An 18189-nucleotide genomic window follows, 5' to 3' on the forward strand; every position below is an offset into this window, starting at 1 on the left:
TGTCATATGAGCATGTCAATCATTGTGTAGCCACTCCCTCCTCCTCTGATTGCACTGTACATGTCATATGAGCAGACACTACTCTGACCTTTCTCACTTCCGAATGTCTAATGCCCACAGTTAATACACAGTGAGAATTCAATTAGTTATTTAAATGAAGGAACCATAAGACACATATTTTGAATTCTTGTTTATTTCTATTTTCCTTTTTTGAAGACAAAGCCTCACTATGTAGCCCTGGCTAGCCTACAGTCTCACTATGTAGCCCTGGCTAGCCTACAGCTTCACTATGTAGCCCTGGATAGCCTACAGCCTCACTATGTGGCCTTGGCTAGCCTACAGCCTCACTATGTGGCCTTGGCTAGCCTACAGCCTCACTGTGTAGCCCTGGCTAGCCTACAGCCTCACTGTGTAGCCCTGGCTAGCCTAGAACTCACTTAGTAGACTAGGTTGACCATCAACTCACAGAATCTGTCTGCTGCCTCCTCAGTGCTGGGATTAAAGGTGCCTACCTCATAAATGCTTCTTTAACATTTTTTCTTTATTGAAAATGTTTATTATATAGTGAAATAGTTGGATTATAAAAATATAACAGAAAAAAATATTTTTTGCCTAAATATTTTCAGGCTAAATTTGATACTTTTTTAATACTTAAAGAATGGTAAATAAAAATCAGCTTAATATAGTATTAGTTTTTATTCTTTTGAATTGGCCCTATTAGTTTGACTTATGTTCCAACTATAGTAAAATAGTTTGAGGGTATAATATGAAAAGATTAGTATTTTTACAATAAATATAAGCTATGAGGATTTTCTTCAAAACATGGTATGAGTTATGTGTTTAGTAGCATTTTTATTGTTTATTTAAAATTACAATTTGAAAATTGTAGGTATTAAAGAGTATTTCTAAGCATAGTAGGAGATGATATATTCTTGATTCAGAACTTATTGTTTAAGCAAAATAGCTTATTGCAAAATGCCTGACTGATCATAAACAGAGACAGTAAATATACGTAATTCCTCTAAACAATGCTTCTAGAGATGGTTTAATTGTTAGCTTATAGGTACATACATCCTGCCATTGCTTAGGTAGGGGAAGTTAAGTGTCTTGATAGGGTAGAAACACATTTGAGCTTACTATATTATGAGTTTTAATTCGGTCATTTATTTAGAAACAGTATCAGTGCTTGGCTGTACAGCCATGTGCCTAGAGAATACATTTCTTTTCCTGTTTCATGTCTTTTTGGCCTTCTTTCTAATTGTAATGTCTCTGTTACTGTTTGCTTAGCTTGTGAGCCTGTGTGACTTTAAGGATGCGTTTTCATCCCATCCTTTTCTCCAGGCGTCCACAAGGACAAAGATAAGCCTCCCAGCTTCTCTGTCGTCCTTGAGACTTTGAGACGGACCTTGACAGATTACCAGAACAAGCTGGAAGATGCATCTAATGAGGTAACACGTGGACTGTTTGGCTCCACACACGGCCTTCAGGCAGTACCAGTGTGCAGCCCTTGCTTGTTACAAAGGTCAAAAGGATTGGGGATGTTGAGTTGACAGCTTCACAGATACAGAAATAATAAACCCTTGTCACTGTTCTTTCTTCAAGTGTGGTCTAAAGTAGTGTCCACTCCCATTTTGTAATTCTGCAGACATACAATGAAAGGTTCCTGTCACTTGGCTCGAGTCACTTATCTCCATTTAAATGTCAGCATGGTTATGATCTGTGGGTGGCTTGAAGAATTTAGGTTTCATTAAGAGTTTAACAGTTTCTAAACCACAGAAATCTTAATAAAAAACAGAAATTAATTTTTGTGCTCCAAAGGGAGTTAAGTGTTGTTAGAAGTTTTTAAAAACAAATATCTGTTTGATGTAGACTGAAAGCTGTTAATTTGCAGATTAAAAAGCTCAGGCTTCCGTTTGTTATCTCATTTGTATTGTTTAACATGTGAGTTAGTAATTTTCTTGGGTATTAAAATATTTTATGAATTTGTGCTTTAAAAATTGAAGAGTTTGTCTAGATATTTCTTGTCAAATTAGCATATGTAGTAACTACATTAGTTAGCAAAACAACAGATCTTTGTATAGCCATCGACAAATCCCATAGCTTAGTTAATCTCTTTGTTTTATGTAACTCAAAGCCTGCAGATTCACTCTGTCTACTCTATTGGTAGAGGCTTATTTTATTTTAGGTATGCAGGGTGGACAAAAAGGATTAGTCTGTTTTCACCTTCTGTAATTGTTCACAAGAGAAAAGTGACCATTAAAATAACTAAATTCTTTGAAGAACAGACATTTCTAAGTCTTCCTAGAGAGACGAGAGGACCTGGATGGTTAGTTAGTAGTTTTGAAGTTCTTCTGAGGCCTAGGCCTGGGTGCTGCGGAATAACTAGGAACATGACCCACAGCGAATTGTTATTTGGGAGGATGAATGTCACATGATCCTCAGCACAGTTGAAAAGCCGACTCAGCAGGCTTTGGCTTAGTAGTGTGCTTTGTTGTGAACCAGTGCCAGAGACAGCAGTGGGGAGACCAAGGGGGCGGCCGCAAAGAAAGCAAGAGGAGCAGCCTGACAGAAAGAAGAATGAACTGTCAAAGAAAATAAATCTCAGGCGGAGCAGGACCAACTGATGACCTGCCACAGCCTTCCCAGTAGGACTGCCTGTGACTGACCCCGAAGCTGTCATGTGGAGTGAGGGACCAGTGAATACCCTCTTGATATAAAGCAGCAGTCCCCCCCCCCCACTGTCCCCCCACACTGTTCTCGCATCTTCCCTTACAGTTGCCACAGCTTCTGGCATTCGGTCCAGTAGGATTTTAAGAATAAAGCTGTGTTTACAGTAAGAACGCAATTCTTTTATCTAGATAGCGGGCAGAGTAAGAACATCCCTGGCGTTTTAAGGCTGAATGCTCTCTTTGCAGCCAGGTGAGCATGTGACAGAAACTGCACAGCCTTTAACCAAAAGTGTTGTGCCTAAGACTCAATCACTGTTGAAATAGTTATGCCTAAGTAATCGCATAGCAAGCATTTGGGTCACTCCTTCTTGAAGAAATGTCAAAAAGCTATTCTTCTTTCATCAGCTAAACAACATAAATGATGCCAAGGAAAAGACATCCAACGAACTCCATTCCACCAAACAAAAGATTGAGACTCACATTAAAAATACAAAGGTATTGCAATTCCTGATAACTTTTTCCCCTTTGCTAAGAGACAAATATATTATGAAGGGATTATTTTAGAGATTCCAGAAAATAAAGCTTCCATTTTCAAAGTATTTTTGAATGCACATTTACATTTTTTGTTGATCAAAGGTTAAAGGAAACTTTATTTCCCTGATGTGATTATGATATTACAGACTAAAGTGCTTTGAGATTGAGTATCTTGCTTTAGATAAGTATTGAACACATTTCATGTGAGTATGTGTGTTTGGAGTGTCAGTTTCTTTCTTTTCTGGTTGGAGTCATTGTTTGTAGTACATCATATCTGGGTAATGGGCTGAGACCACAGTTGGCTAAGGTTCAGGAAAATAGTTGATTTTATTTTCTGTGTTAGTTTTGGCTATAGAGTTGCAAAATTTGAGTTTCCCAGTATTCGTTGAGTAAGTATATGTCCTTATATTAAAGGTAAAGAGATTTACGGTTTTCTGTGTTACTTAAGTGTTATTAAAGTTTTATTATTTTTTATTTTTAAAGTATCCTTGTAAAGTAATTGAAAGGAAAACTTATTTTAAATAACTTTTTAGAATAAGTAGCTTTAATAAAGTATGTGTTTAAACATTACAAATTTTCTAATTTTGGATGAAAATGTTCTACTAGGAAAATAGATTCTGTAAAATACCCTAAGTGTTTAGCATCATAAATAACCAGTGATTAGTTTACACTGGTGTTTTGAAGGTTTTCACCGTGTACTTGTTATCTGTGTGTCTCTCCCCTTCTGCCATCCCTCCGGCCTCTTTACTTGGTCTTTCCGACAGGAGCTGCAGGATAAGCTGACAGAGGTCCATAAGGAGCTCAGCCACCTGCGCGCTAAGTGCGCAGACCGTGAGGCTCTGATCACCTCGTTGAAGGTGGAGCTGCAGAATGTGCTGCACTGCTGGGAGAAGGAGAAAGCCTGTGCAGCACAGTATGAGAGCGAGCTGCAGAAGCTGTCGCAGGCCTTCCAGAAGGACGCTGAGGTATCGTCCCAGACAGAGGGGAGCCAGGATGGCCTGGCCCGAACCTCAGCTGTGTGCCTTACATGCCCCAGTGACCAGTGTTACCCGTATTTGATTTCATTTTAAATCTGTTCTGAATGTCACACTTTGAAATGTTCCTCCCAGCTGCAAAATCACTTCCTGCTCTGTGAGAAACCAAAGCAACCTGGTTGAACCCTCATGTCACTTGGACCGTCGACTTTCTTCCCTGCTTGGATCTGTTGTATCTCACGATGCCATGTTCCTTATTGGCTCGTCAAGGTTGGCCTGTTTGCCAGTCACGACATCATTTTTTATTAGAGTCATCCTACAGCTTGGCTTGATGGAAAGAATTTTTGTATAACCAAATAGATTTGGACTTGGATCCTATTTTTTTTTTCTTTTTTCTTTTTTCTGTTTACACCAAGCATGGCTGTGGGCAAGCCATGTAAGTTTGTTGGTCCAGGTATCAATTTCCATAATTGTAAAACAAGACTAATATCTCCAGACAGCCTCCTTTTCCTTTAGAATTAGGAGTTTCTAAGGAAAATCGCAAAAAGTCAGTTACCTATCTATCCATTTTTATTTATTAGTAACTTATTAAAATTATTTTGATATTTATTTATTTTTATGCCTACGGGCATTTTGCCTGCATGTGTGCTGTGCACCATGTGGATATCTAATACCCACAGAGGCAGAAGAAGGTACTAGATCCCAGGAACAGGAGCTATGGACTTTTGCAAGCCACCATGTGGGTGCTGGGATTTGAACCCGGGTCCTGTGCAAGAGCAGTCAGTGCGCTTAACTGCTCAGTTGTCTCCTCAGTCCTATCAGTGACTTCTTAAAATATGACAGAAATCTCATATTCAGTTTGAGCCTGTTCTGTCTACAGTTTTCTTTTACTTCTGGGATAGTTGGTGGGTTTGTTTATCTAAATTCCTGCATATTGAATTCATTATTCCAGCAAATACAAACCCCAGTGCCAAGAGAGTAAAAAGGAAACATTGTATCCAGCCGTCAAGTCTGGGATTTCAGTTACGTTCACATGAAGGGGTTGGAATTGTTGTATACATCAGATAATGATTAAAATAAAGGAAACTGGAAGCCTGGCTGTACTGTAAAGTCAGTGTCCAGAGCGCTGTGGCTGGGTTCAACATGTGTGAAGTGACTGTGGATGTTCTGATGGTCTCCTCATGCCAGATGGGTGACTACCATGGCTGGTTTATCACAGCCCGAGTGAAACGCACACACTTATGTGACACAGTGAGCTTTTCTTGAGGAGGAGCTGCTTTGAGTAGAGCTGTGATCATTAGTAAAAGTATGAAGGAGAACTTCAGTGCGTGAGAATGAGACTTGGGAAATTGTACATTTTAACCCACTGAAGAGTGTACAAGTAATCTTTAACCACTTAGAAAGGAACAACACATAGTATATTTATAGTAGAAATGAACAACACATAGTGTATTTGTAGTAGAAAGGAACAACACATAGTATATTTGTAGTANTATTTGTAGTAGAAAGGAACAACACATAGTATATTTGTAGTAGCAGTTTTTCCTTTCCTTCTCTTCCTCTTCCTCTTCCTTCTCCTCTGCCTCCTCCTCCTCTTCCAGACAAGGGTCTCTCTATAGAGCTCAGGCTATCCTGAAACTTACTGTGTAGACCAGGCTGGCCTCAAAGTCATCTCTGCCTCCTAAGTATTGGGACTAAAGGGATGTATCATCATTCATATCAATTTTTATTTCTTGAGTCAGTGGGATTTTTTTGTATTTATTTGCTTAATTTTTATTTTATTTTTAAATTACTATATCTGAAAAAATGAGATAGTATATAGGTGAATTAATGTTCCTTATTTTGAAATGTTTAAGAAAATGGTTGCTACAATTCCAATAACAAAACAAAACTTTTAATATACTGTCTTAGTTAGGGTTTTACGGATGTGAACAGACACCATGACCAAGGCAACTCTTATAAAGGACAACATTTAATTGGGGTTGGCTTACAGGTTCAGAAGTCCAGTCTATTATCATCAAGGTGGGAGCATGGCAGCATCCAGGCAGGCATGGTGCAGGAGGAGCTGAGAGTTCTACATCTTCATCTGAAGGCTGCTAGCAGAATACTGACTTCCAGGCAGCTTCCAGCCCTCACTCACAGTGGCACACCTACTCCAGCAGGGACACACCTTCTAATAGTGCCACTCCCTGGGCCAACTTTGTTTTTTTTTTTTTTTTTCTTCTTCGAGACAGGGTTTCTCTGCATAGCCCTAGCTGTCCTTGAACTCACTCTGTAGACCAGGTTGGTCTCAAACTCAGAAATCCATCTGCCTCTGCCTCCCAAGTGTTGGGATTAAAGGCGTGTGCCACCATGTCCAGCCTTCCCTGGGCCAACCTTATACAGACCATCACATACACTATATTTAGTTTTTTTTTAAATCTACACTTTAATTTTCACTTTCTCCTAGTTTTTCTTCTTTCAAGTTTTTTTCCCTCCTGCTGATATATAGAGACATTTTGAGGGAACTGACTTTATCCACATAAGATGTTCATTTTACAGCATCACAATTACTTTATCTTTTGAGTTTTATCTTTTGAGATGAAATATCTACAAAGATGTCATCTTAGTAACTAAATCTTCTAAGTGTGTTCAAGATAAGCCAGGGTTACACTGGATTCTAGAACAGAATAAATATCTTAAGGCCATTTGGTAGTGGATAGTTAATGATCATAATAACAATATGCTTTTAAAGGGGGGTGCAAACATGTTTCTAATTGGACAATTTTGAAAATGTGTCTACTCGGGCTGGAGAGATGGCTCAGTGGTTAAGAGCACTGACTGCTCTTCCAAAGGTCCTGAGTTCAATTCCCAGCAACCACATGGTGGCTCACAACCATCTATAATGAGATCTGACGCCCTCTTCTGATGTGTCTGAAGACAGCTACAGTGTACTTACATAAAATAATAAATAAATCTTTTAAAAAAAAAAGAAAATGTGTCCACTTTAAATTGCTCTGTTACTTTGTAACACTTAAACAGTCACAGATGCCCAGTGTGTGAAATACAATATAAACCTCTAAGTGGGAAAAAACAAATGAGCCCTTCTTCTATATCTTTCATATCACTGTGTGCTTTGCCTAAGGGGGTTGGGATAGATTTCCTATATGTGATAAGTAGAGTCAAGTCTGTGAGGGAGGGAGAAAGCTGTGTCAATGCAGACATGTAAAGGACCTTGCCTTTCACTAGAGTGGAGTAACCCTCTTCATGCCATTGTATGACCTAACACCTGTTTCTTAGAATATAAGTAAGAAAATATAGAATTACTATATTGGCTTCAAATGAAAGGTTCTTATAAAAAAAATTAACCCAGATACCTTGTGTTACAGATAATAAAACTTACACCTAAACAGGCGCTCACATTCCCAGCAGTAGTAAGCTAGATCACATATCTGGTGTTCAGGCACCTAACTGCAGTTGTGTTTTGTATACCAGTCTAAGAAGTACCCAGTATTTTATCTAATGCTTGTTTCCGAATGTGAGGGAAAAGGCCATCTAAATGACAGTAGCTGAAACTTGAGTATTTTCGTTCTAGATTTAAAGAACAGATTCTTTACTATTTGTGTTATGTATCTTACTTCCCATGGTGTTTGTGTTCAGGAGTTAACGAGGCCTTTTTTTCTCGCAGGAAAAGCTAACCTTCCTTCACACCTTGTATCAGCACCTGGTAGCAGGCTGTGTGCTCATAAAACAACCAGAAGGCATGTTGGATAAATTCTCTTGGCCTGAGCTTTGTGCCGTCTTGCAGGAGAATGTCGACGCCCTCATTGCAGACCTTAACAGGGCTAATGAGAAGGTAACTGTCCTCAGGCGCCAGGCACCTCCATTAAATTCAGTGACATTTGTCCACATCACAGTATCATTAAGAGAGGCTGACATTCATCTTATTTCAAAAAGAATTTGGATGTTAATAATTCAGTACCATTAATTATGGCTTGTCTACAGCTCAGTTTGATGCCATTGCTGTGGGCATGTAAATGTGACTGAAGTCTGTATGAAGTCTCTAAGCTCCACTTTCTGTGCAGGACATGCTAATACTACTAGCCAGTATTAGCCACAGGGACCTAATTAAGAGAAAATAAATTAATCTTACTGATGAAGCAATTCAAAGAACTTAGTCATTTACATTAATAAACCAACTCTTTATGTTAGCATAAAATAGAAACAGGATGTAGTTATTCAAAAACATCATCTTAAAAGTCTTTGCTTAGGAAATATGAAGTGTTGTTTTAAAAGTACTTAGAAAAATTTTAAGTTACATTTTGACTTGTTCCTTCAAATGCCACAAACTATGTGAGAAAATACTTTAGAAGGGGAAATGTATATGTTATCTCTGAAAGCAGTAGACTTTATGGTTACTTTACCATTCTATAATCCTAGGAATCTAATCTTTTGGAAACAGAAAAAAAAAAGCCCTGCTCTAGTTATAGAAAGTTAAGAGGTGTATCAGGTCATATATGTTGCTATTTAAGATACTGTTACCTCCCCTGGGGCTGTTGAGCTGTTGAGCTGATGAGAACTGTGTGACAAATATCTGGAACTCAGTCAGTGATAGTTGCTGTTGAGTAAGAGTTTAAAAAAAATATATGTTGTATTAACAAAATGGTCCAACTTCAAGGTAAGATCTCCTATTATTGAGCATTCTATCTTTAGCATATTGAGAGTATAACCCAAGGCCTTGTGAAGTAGGCCTGAGAAATGGGACAATCAACTGTGAGGGACAGAGATGCTGCTGGGACCGAGTCTGTGTGCCGCGGGTTAACGCAGACTGATAATTAAATTAAGTAAATTAAATATGTGCTTTGTGTCTCTGCAATGATGTTTTAAATTGTTGCTCATAGTTTCAGAATGTTAATTGGCATTCATGTTAGAAGAGACGGATTTTTCTTTTTAGTGTTTGTTATTATGAAAACTGGGGGTAATGGTCTCCATTATTATGTATAAAAATGTATGTGCATTTGTAAATCTCATTTAAATTAATATTTCTTTCTCACCTGAAATAGCCTGAGTTTTGGTTCTAGAAATAAGAATGATTTTTTAAATTGTCTCTGTAAAATTGATTATAGAAAAAGCTACCTTAATAGAAGGAGGAAAAATAAAAATTCATTGTTTGGTATAAAAATGATACCATTTCCTGCTATACCTTCTAGTATACCCCATTAGTTCTGGTTCTTATTTTATTTACATTTTAACTTAATGTATTTATGTAATCTTAGGGGTGAAATATAGCGGAGAGTGTATGTCTTTTCTTGAGTAGGTCATCCACAGATGTGAAGCCATGACTGCATTTCACTTCCATTGATAGATAAGCCACCTGGAGTACATCTGTAAAAACAAGTCGGATACGATGAGAGAGCTTCAGCAGACCCAGGAGGACACCTTCAACAAGGTGGCGGAACAGATCAAGGCCCAAGAGAGCTGCTGGCAGAAGCAAAAGAAGGAGCTGGAGTTCCAGTACTCCGAACTTCTCCTGGAGGTGCAGAGGAGGGCGCAGGTAGGCTGCGCTGCAGAGCTCGACAGTGTCAGGGAGCAGCCGGGGAATCTCATCGAAACACTTGGAAATCCGCGAAGATTAATAAAAGTATTTCCAACCAGGGCCACTTTGTTTAACCATCCCCATTTTCTTCTTCTCTTTTTGGATAGGGTCTCCCTGTGTCTCCCTGACTGACCTGAACCTCACAGAGATCCTCTTACCCCTGCCTGAGTGCTGGGGTTAAAGGTGTGCACCAGCACGCTTCAAATGCTTTTTATCAACTTGAAACCAGTTTAAATGTTCTGAAGACCTCATAGAACTTGTTTAAGTTATGATCACCCAAATACACATCATTCACTGTGCTACTTCTTATAGTCAGGGATGATAGCTAACAATATATAAATGCCAATAATTTGCCTGGAGAAATACACTTAGCTACCTAAATCATCTGTTCCCAATCAAATCTAACATAGAAGATAAAATACACCTCACAGCCATTTCACAATAGGACCTCAAATTGTAATTCTGATTCTCATATAATGTTAGAAGGCACATTACCTGTTTCTGCTGTGACACAGTACCTATGCCTATTTCTCTGCGTGTGTCTAAGGATTTTCTTTTACTTGAGTTTGAAGACAGTTTTTTTTTTTTTTTTAAACATAATGTGTTTGGTTAAATGGAGAAATTATCTACCTTTTATTTGCTTTTAAAGCATTAGGAGGTGTGGTAGAATATTGGTGTAAGTATCCTCTATGCAGCTTCCATTTTGGGGGTTTCAGTTGAAGGAGCATTTAAGCCCGTTTGGGGTTAAATGTGTTATGCTGACTTAGGGGTTGGCTATGAAATTCTGGGAGCTCATGAGTTGGAAATGTACTTGCTATTGATGGGCTTTGGGGAACTGGTAGAGTCCTATATGTTGGGACCTAGCAGATTGTGTATAATGGCATTATTGTTGTATATGATGACACTATTGGGAGGTGGTGAAAAGCAGGCGTGGAGCCTGGTTGGAGGAAGTAGGTTACTGGGGAAATCCTGGAAAGGTGTGTCTTGGCTCCTGCCCCGTCTCTCTTCCTGCTTCCTGTACACCATGAGGGGAACTGCCTAGCTTTCTTACCCTTGCCACACATCATTGTGTTGTTCAGTAGTGACAGCCAAAGGTTCATGGGCCAGAATAAATCCTTTGTGCTTCATCCTTCCTCAGAGATCTTGTCATAATGGCGAAAAACCTCACATATCTCCTAATATGAGAGGTGGAATTATAGTTGCAAAATACTTCTGAGGTGTTAGTTAGCTCTGCTTAAGAACAGAAAGTATACGACCTAAGTGTACTTCGACATTTCCATGCAGATTTGACTTAGTCAGTTATCGTATTTTCTGAAAATAGCCAGTTTGTTTATTGTATGTAGGTAGTATGATGTACTTTGCATATTCAATCTGAAGGAAAACATGTAATTCAGTGGAGGGAGCTCACAAGGGTTCAGTTTGATCCTCCCTCCTCCCGAGGCAGGATGTCCTTCTATAGCACAGACTCACAGTCTTCCTGTATCAACCTCCATAGTGCTGGAATTATAAGCGTGTGCCTCCAAGCATGGCCAGTTTGGATTTTGGTTAATAATTACTCATGTAATATTATTCTACCAAGGCTTCAAACATTACCATTATAGCAGAATGTTCTGTTTCCTCTGTCAGTCGTTTTTTAAAAAAAATTATTTATTTACATTCCAGCCATTGCCCGCCCCTTCCTGGTTCCCCTTCCCACAGTTCCTCATCCCATTCCTCGCCCCCTTACCTCTGAGAGGGTGCTTCTCCCCAACTCCCAGGAAACCTCCTTCCCTGGGGCCTCAATCAGGCACATCTCCTACTGAGGGCAGGGCAGGCAGACCTCTGAACGCTGCCTGGTTAGTGGCTCAGTCTCTGGGAGCTCCCAGGGGGTCCGGGTTAGTTGAGAATGCTGGTCTCCTCTTCAGCCCTTCAGTTCTTCTCCTAATTCAACCATAAGGGTCCCCCCAACTTCAGTTCAATGGTTGGGTGTATCTGCATCTCTTTTGGTCAGCTGCTGGTAGGGCCTCTCAGAGGATAACCATGCCAGTTTCCCATCTGTAAGCACATCATAGCATCAGTAATAGTGTCAGGCCTCCCCCCTACCTCAGCCACCATGAGATGGATTCCATTTTGGGCCCGTCATTGGACTCCTTTCCCTCAGCCTCTTCTCCATTTTATCCCTGCAGTTCTTTTGAACAGTCAGGTTTTGACTGTGGGTTGGTAACCCTGTTCCTCCACTTGAGGCCCTGTCTATCTATTGGAGGTGGACTCTTGAGTTCCCTCTCCCCACTGTTGTCTGCCAGTCATTTTTCAATGCATGGCAGCTATCATTCTCCTGCTCATCATTACTGATTGGTTGTACAAGATTTTAAATATTGTACAAATGGAATCACTCAGTATTTGTTCAGTGGGAGTTGGCTTACTTCAGTTGATGTTGAACATAATATACTTACCTTGTTATGTATCAGTAGTTTACTGTTCTCTATGGCTTAACAGTACTCTATTTCAGAGCCATATCACAATTTGACTAAAAATAGGTAAGTGGATACTTGTTTTATTTTCAGTTTGGACCTATTATAAATGAACTTTATGCAAAAATTATTGTACAAGTGTTTTGTCAATGTAAGGTTTCATTTTTCTTGGCTACCTACAAAGACTGCAGTTGTCAGGGTGTTCATAGTTGTGTATTAGTAAGAAACTGTGTGAAGGACTTTCCTGAAATGGTAATAGCATTTTATGTTCTCACAGGTTGAGTTTCCCTTTTTCTATGTCTACTGCAGCATGCAGTCAGACTTTTTAAATTTTAGGTACTGAAATTTGCAGATCTTTGTCTTAGTTTACTTTTACTTGGTAATTAATGGTGGCTGAGCATCTTTCAAATGTATATTTTAAGAATATCTCTTTAACTGTCCACTTAAAATGAACTATTCATTATTTTAGTATTTATTTTTAGAAGTGCTTTATATGTCTGTGTAACTATCCATTACCATATACAGATGTCTATTACCTATGATGGCTTAACTTTTGGTTATTTGATTTCATATGTTCTGAAAGTGGTATACTTAGTAGAAATTGTATCTTAAATGAAAACTTTAAATTTGCAATTAAAAAATTATAATTATATAATTTCCCCTTTCCTTCTCCTCTGCTAGGCTCCCTCCTGTGTACCCCTCTCATATTCTCAGCCTCTTTTTCTTTAATTATTATTGTTACACACACACACACACACACACACACACACACACACACACACACGCGTGCGCACAGAGGTTGCTGAGTCCATTTACTGTATATGTATATGTTTTCAGGGAGGATTCTTTGGTACAGGATAATCAATTATGTGTTCATTCCTGGGGAAGACTAATTTTCCCTCTCTCAGCAATGCTTCTTTATCTAAGGGTGAGGCTTCATGAAGTTTTCCCTGTTCACATTGGCATGTCAACTGATGGCATCATCATTCAAGCCATACTGTTAAGTGTGAAGGTAATTTTTTTTCTTTTTTTTTTAATTTTTATTATTATTTTCTTTATTTACATTTCAAATGTTATCCCGAAAGTTTCCCATACCCCTCCCCCCACCTCTGTTCCCCTACCCACCCACTCCCACTACTTGGCCCAGGCCTTGCCTTGTGCTAGGTCATATAGAGTTTGGAAGACCAAGGAGCCTCTATTCCCACTGATGGCCGATTAGGTCATCTTCTGCTACATATGCAGCTAGAAACACAAACCCCGGGGGTACTGGTTAGTTCCTGTTGTTGTTCCACCTACAGGGTTGCAGCCCCCTTCAGGTACTTGGGTACTTTCTCTAGTTCCTCCATTGGGGACCCTGTGTTCCATCCAGTAGCTGGCTGTGAGCATCCATTTCGGTGTTTACCAGGCACTGGCATAGCCTCACAAGAGGCCGCAATATCAGGATCCCTTCAGCAGTATCTTGCTGGCATGAGCATTAGTATCTAGGTTTGGTGGCTGATGATGGGATGGACTCCCGAATGGGGTACTCTCTGGATAGTCCATCGTGAAGGTAATTTTTATTTGCCTGATGTAATTGTCGTACTGTGGAGTAAGCTCACCCTTTTTAGCCTTTTGGAACTCTGGCTTAACTCAGCTGTCTTGGCTCAAACTTTTCTCCAAGCTGACTGATTCAATTTGGCTTCTCTTGTCTTCTTACTGACTTGTTTTGCCTCAGATTAGCTGTGGCAATTTGCTGTAATCTTCTGGCTCCTTCTTATTCTCTGGCTCATTCTGTGTTCACCTGTGTTTCTGTAAAATTGTCCTGGTAAAACTGCCTCTGCTCTCCACTGCACTACGGCACCACACTGACTGCACCAAACGGATCCGACTCAGCCAAACTCAACTCCACTGCCCTGCCTGAACTCAGCTGAACTTCACTGCATTCCTGACTCACTCTGAGCTGCTCTTAAGTATCCCCTCCTTCCTGTCTGTTCTCATGAGAGAGGCCTATCTTTGACTCATTCTGCCAAATCTTTGTTTGATTTGTCACTTTGTCTGCCACTCACTTTCAAATATGTCTACTATGTCTACTTTCTTCTACAAACTAACTTGACCTTCATTGTTTGGGATTAAAGGTATGTACTAAGGGCAAGTCTGTATTCCAGCCAGAGGGAGTCAAGGTGTGTCATTCTAGCCAGATCACGCAGACCTATAGTCTCAGGATGTGATACCTTGCCAGAGAGCCACACTGCTGGATTAAAATTCCTCTACAGTTAACGTTTCTTGGGTGTAGCTACCTTGTTACGTGTAAAGACACAATCTTGCAGCAGACATCCTGGTCCTCTGGTTCTTAACCTTTTCATCCCCTCTTCTTCAATGTTCCCTGAACCTTTAAGGGTAGGGTTGGATCATGTATGTAGCAGTTGGGGCTGGGAATCTTGTAATTTGCTGTTCTTTGCATTTGGACTATTGTGTCTTTCTATAAGGGTCTCCATCTGCTGGTAAGAGAAGCTTCTGTGATGATGAGAGTTAGTTATCTCTGTGTATAAGTATTTAGGCTGCAGATAGGAATTATACTGGTTTAGGAAAGTGGAGGACAGTGAGACACAGCGTGGTATTTATTCTTTTGAAAGTCTGGGCAGTGGCAGTGTAGTTTACAACCAGCCACATACATAATCATGGGGATTAACAAACCCCATGTGCTGTGTTGCTAGGCCATGATGCTTAGTCCACCTGGGTTTTTTGGCATGTAACAATATGGCAAGTAAGCAGCATCTATATATACATCACATTTTTATTGCAGTGATCTTTTGTTACCCGAAGGCAATGAAGATAATGGACCCTTATTATTTTTTTTAAAAGTTTCATAGTTTTATTTTTTTATATCTATATGATCAGTCACAGGGAAAACCTACATGATTCCTGGTGGAGACTCAGGTTAATTTTTCTTCCTACATTTATCATTTCCAGGTAATTTTCTTTAAGACATAGCCTTAGGAGTTGGTCAGGCTTGGCACACACAGGAGGCACAGTCTTGGTGGCCCTTTGTGTAGTCATGCCCTTGCCAGGATGCCATGCACTGCAACAGTGAAGCACACAGTCGTCAAGGTCACCTACGGTTCCTGTGCATCAGCAGTTACTTGCTTTTCATCCTGGGGAGACAGTTCTGGTTTGTCCCTGTGCAGTTGTTTTCTTATCTCTGGACACTTGCTAACGGGTCCTTGGGTTCCCTAATTTTTGGCAGTTAGGTAAAATATTCATGGAAATGTTTTCGCGTGATTGCAAGGTTTTATTGCTCTTGTATAAATACTTAGGAATCTGATGTCTGGGTTATATGCTAAGTATATATTTAGAAAAATGTTAAATTGTTTTTGAAAGGGACTGTGTCATCTTTCTAAAAAATCCTTCTTAGCAATTTAACAGAGTTGTATTTGATCTGCATCTATCTATACATGTAATTTCATTCTTTTTTCTTTCGAACTTTAGTCATACTGTAGGTGAGTAGTTATATGACATTTATTTCTAAATTAAAATTAAATCAAGTTTAGTGTTCCCTAGTGAGTAATAAAGTTGAGTACTCATTTAAATGTTTACTTGCTATTTATATATTTTCTGTGATGAACTGTATGTTCATGTTTTTTGTTATGTTTTGTTTGGTCTTACTATGTAGCTGTGGCTGGCTTTGAACTCATGGCAATTTTGTTACTTTAGGACTGCAGGCATATGATACCATGCCAGGCTAGTAGATCAGTGAAGTTGTTGACTAAGTACAAACAGTTCCACCTGGTTTTCCCTCTTTCTTTCCATTGTTTGTTTGTTTGTTTGTTTACTTGAGACCAGTTTCACTATGGAGTCCTAGCTGGCCTAGAATTCCCTACAAAGACCAGGCTGGCTTAAACTAGCTGAGATCCTTTTGCCTCTCAAGTACTGCAATTAATGTCGGGCCACCACACATTGCCAATAAAGACAACACTTTCTATATTAAAATGCTTATGTGCCTTTGTAAGGTCTCAGATTACTATATTTATATATCCTGTACTTTACTTCATTCACTTCCTGTTTTCAATGCTACACTAATTTAGTTTCAATCGCTTCCAGTGTCTTAAACTCACCTATTTTATTCCAGATATGTAGATGGCACAGCATATTGCTCAACTTTTTAAAATGAAATATTCATTTATTTGGTGTGTGTGTGGTGGTTTGAATATGCTAGGCCCAGGGAGTGGCACTATTAGGAGGTGTGGCCCTGTTGGAGGAAGTGTGTCTCTTTGGGTGTGGGCTCTAAGACCCTCATCCTAGCTGCCTGGAAGTGGGTCTTCCACTAGCAGCCTTTAGATCAAGATGTAGAACTCTCAGCTCCTCCTGTACCATGCCAGCCTGGGTGCTGCCTACTCCTGCTTTGATGATAATGGACTGAACCTCTGAACCTGTAAGCCAGCTCCAATTAAATGTCTTTTATAAGCATTGCTATGACACTTATGTACCCCACCTCCACCAAAACACACATACACACACACACACACACACACACTCTCACATACACTCACACACAAAATAAAATGTTAAAAATATAAAATGGAGTAAACAACGAAAGAAATCGGGGTTTGTGGTTCTTATTGCGTTTCTCCTCCCTTGCTATTAAGTCTATTTGAAAAACCTAGTCACAAAAGGATTGTTAGATAATGAAACATTTTTTTATATAATTCTAAAAAGTATTCAGAAACGAAGCGGAACTTGTTGCTATTATTAGAGGTCATGTTCCTGAAGGTGTTTGTGGTGGCATGATCACTGAATTCATACTGGTGAAGGGGCTGAGTTATGAGCTTGTACCTCTACTGGGCGTTTGCAAGTCTCTTTGACATGATGATTTTTGTCAATAATAATGCTGTCAGTTGAATTTGCATAATATCTGCTAGGCTTGTTCTCAGTGTTTTTGCATGTAAGCTCCCCCCACTCCCCACCCCCGAACCACAACCTTGTGAGGTAGGTAGGTCCTTTAAACATCGTTTCTATCCCACAAACAAGAACACTATGGTTTGGACAGCTGTTAACACTATTTGTGTTGGAAGGAGGAAGTTTTGGGAGCAGGATTAAAATGGAGATTCCAGTGTAAACCACTGAGGACACTGTCATTTGGAAATAAAGTGTAAGGGGACATGTGTGGACTATTTGATTGTGTTGTCATCATCCTTAGCCTTAGTCCTTTTTACAGTATTCTGTAGCACTGTTTCTTTTAGAAGTACATGGGATTATTAAATTTAAAATGTCTGAAAACTGTCTAATGTAAGACCAGATCTTTATTCTCTGATTTAGATCTCTATGTAATTATTGGTGTCTAATCATTAAGTATAATAATGCATGAAAAAGCTAAAATAATCCACATTGTTATCACCCACATAAATGTTAGTTCTTCTAATTTATATTTCTCCTAGTTAATTTTTCTGAGGAATAGAAGTGTTACTGTAATACCCTATATTTTAAAGTTACTGTTATAGGTAAAAAATCAACATAATTTATATAATTTAATTAAAATTAACCAAAAATACATTCTGCACTATATGATGATGGGTCACAGTTGTGAAAGTACTAACAAAAGGTGTAACACCTTTCTAAAAACAAATAAAAAATTTAGTTGGAGAGGCATGAACAATTAAATAATGTAAGGTTAGTGTATGTATACACACACACACATATCACTAAAGGAAAAATATATATTAATTACCAAAGGAATGTTGTAAATTTGTAAGAGGAGGCCAGAAGGAGAAAAGGAGAGAAGTCTTTTTTTGTTGTTGGTTTTTTGTTTTGTTTTGTTTTTTTTTGCAACAGGGTTTCTCTGTATAGCCCTGGCTGTCCTGGAACTCACTCTGTAGACCAGAAATCCAACTCAGAAATACGCCTGCCTCTGCCTCCCGAGTGCTGGGATTAAAGGCGTGTGGCACCACGCCCGGCTTAGGAGAGAAGTCTTTGAGAAGGAGAGATAACAGACACACACACACACACACACACAC

The 18189-nt window shown here is 39.3% G+C and overlaps 1 protein-coding gene across 3 annotated transcripts in view; it reads left to right on the forward strand.

The window, feature by feature from the left end:
- Nucleotides 1-18189, forward strand: part of Ccdc171 (coiled-coil domain containing 171) — a 317157-nt gene that overhangs the window by 108167 nt on the left and 190801 nt on the right. For all 3 annotated transcript variants that reach the window (XM_029540270.1, XM_029540269.1, XM_029540271.1), the window contains 5 exons: nt 1342-1448; nt 3075-3164; nt 3968-4168; nt 7845-8012; nt 9522-9710. In XM_029540270.1, the coding sequence (XP_029396130.1) occupies nt 1342-1448; nt 3075-3164; nt 3968-4168; nt 7845-8012; nt 9522-9710 (755 nt within the window). The remainder of the gene's footprint in view (nt 1-1341; nt 1449-3074; nt 3165-3967; nt 4169-7844; nt 8013-9521; nt 9711-18189) is intronic.

The sequence above is a fragment of the Mus pahari genome, chromosome 6 (genome assembly GCF_900095145.1).
Source record: "Mus pahari chromosome 6, PAHARI_EIJ_v1.1, whole genome shotgun sequence".
Classification (NCBI taxonomy): domain Eukaryota; kingdom Metazoa; phylum Chordata; class Mammalia; order Rodentia; family Muridae; genus Mus; species Mus pahari.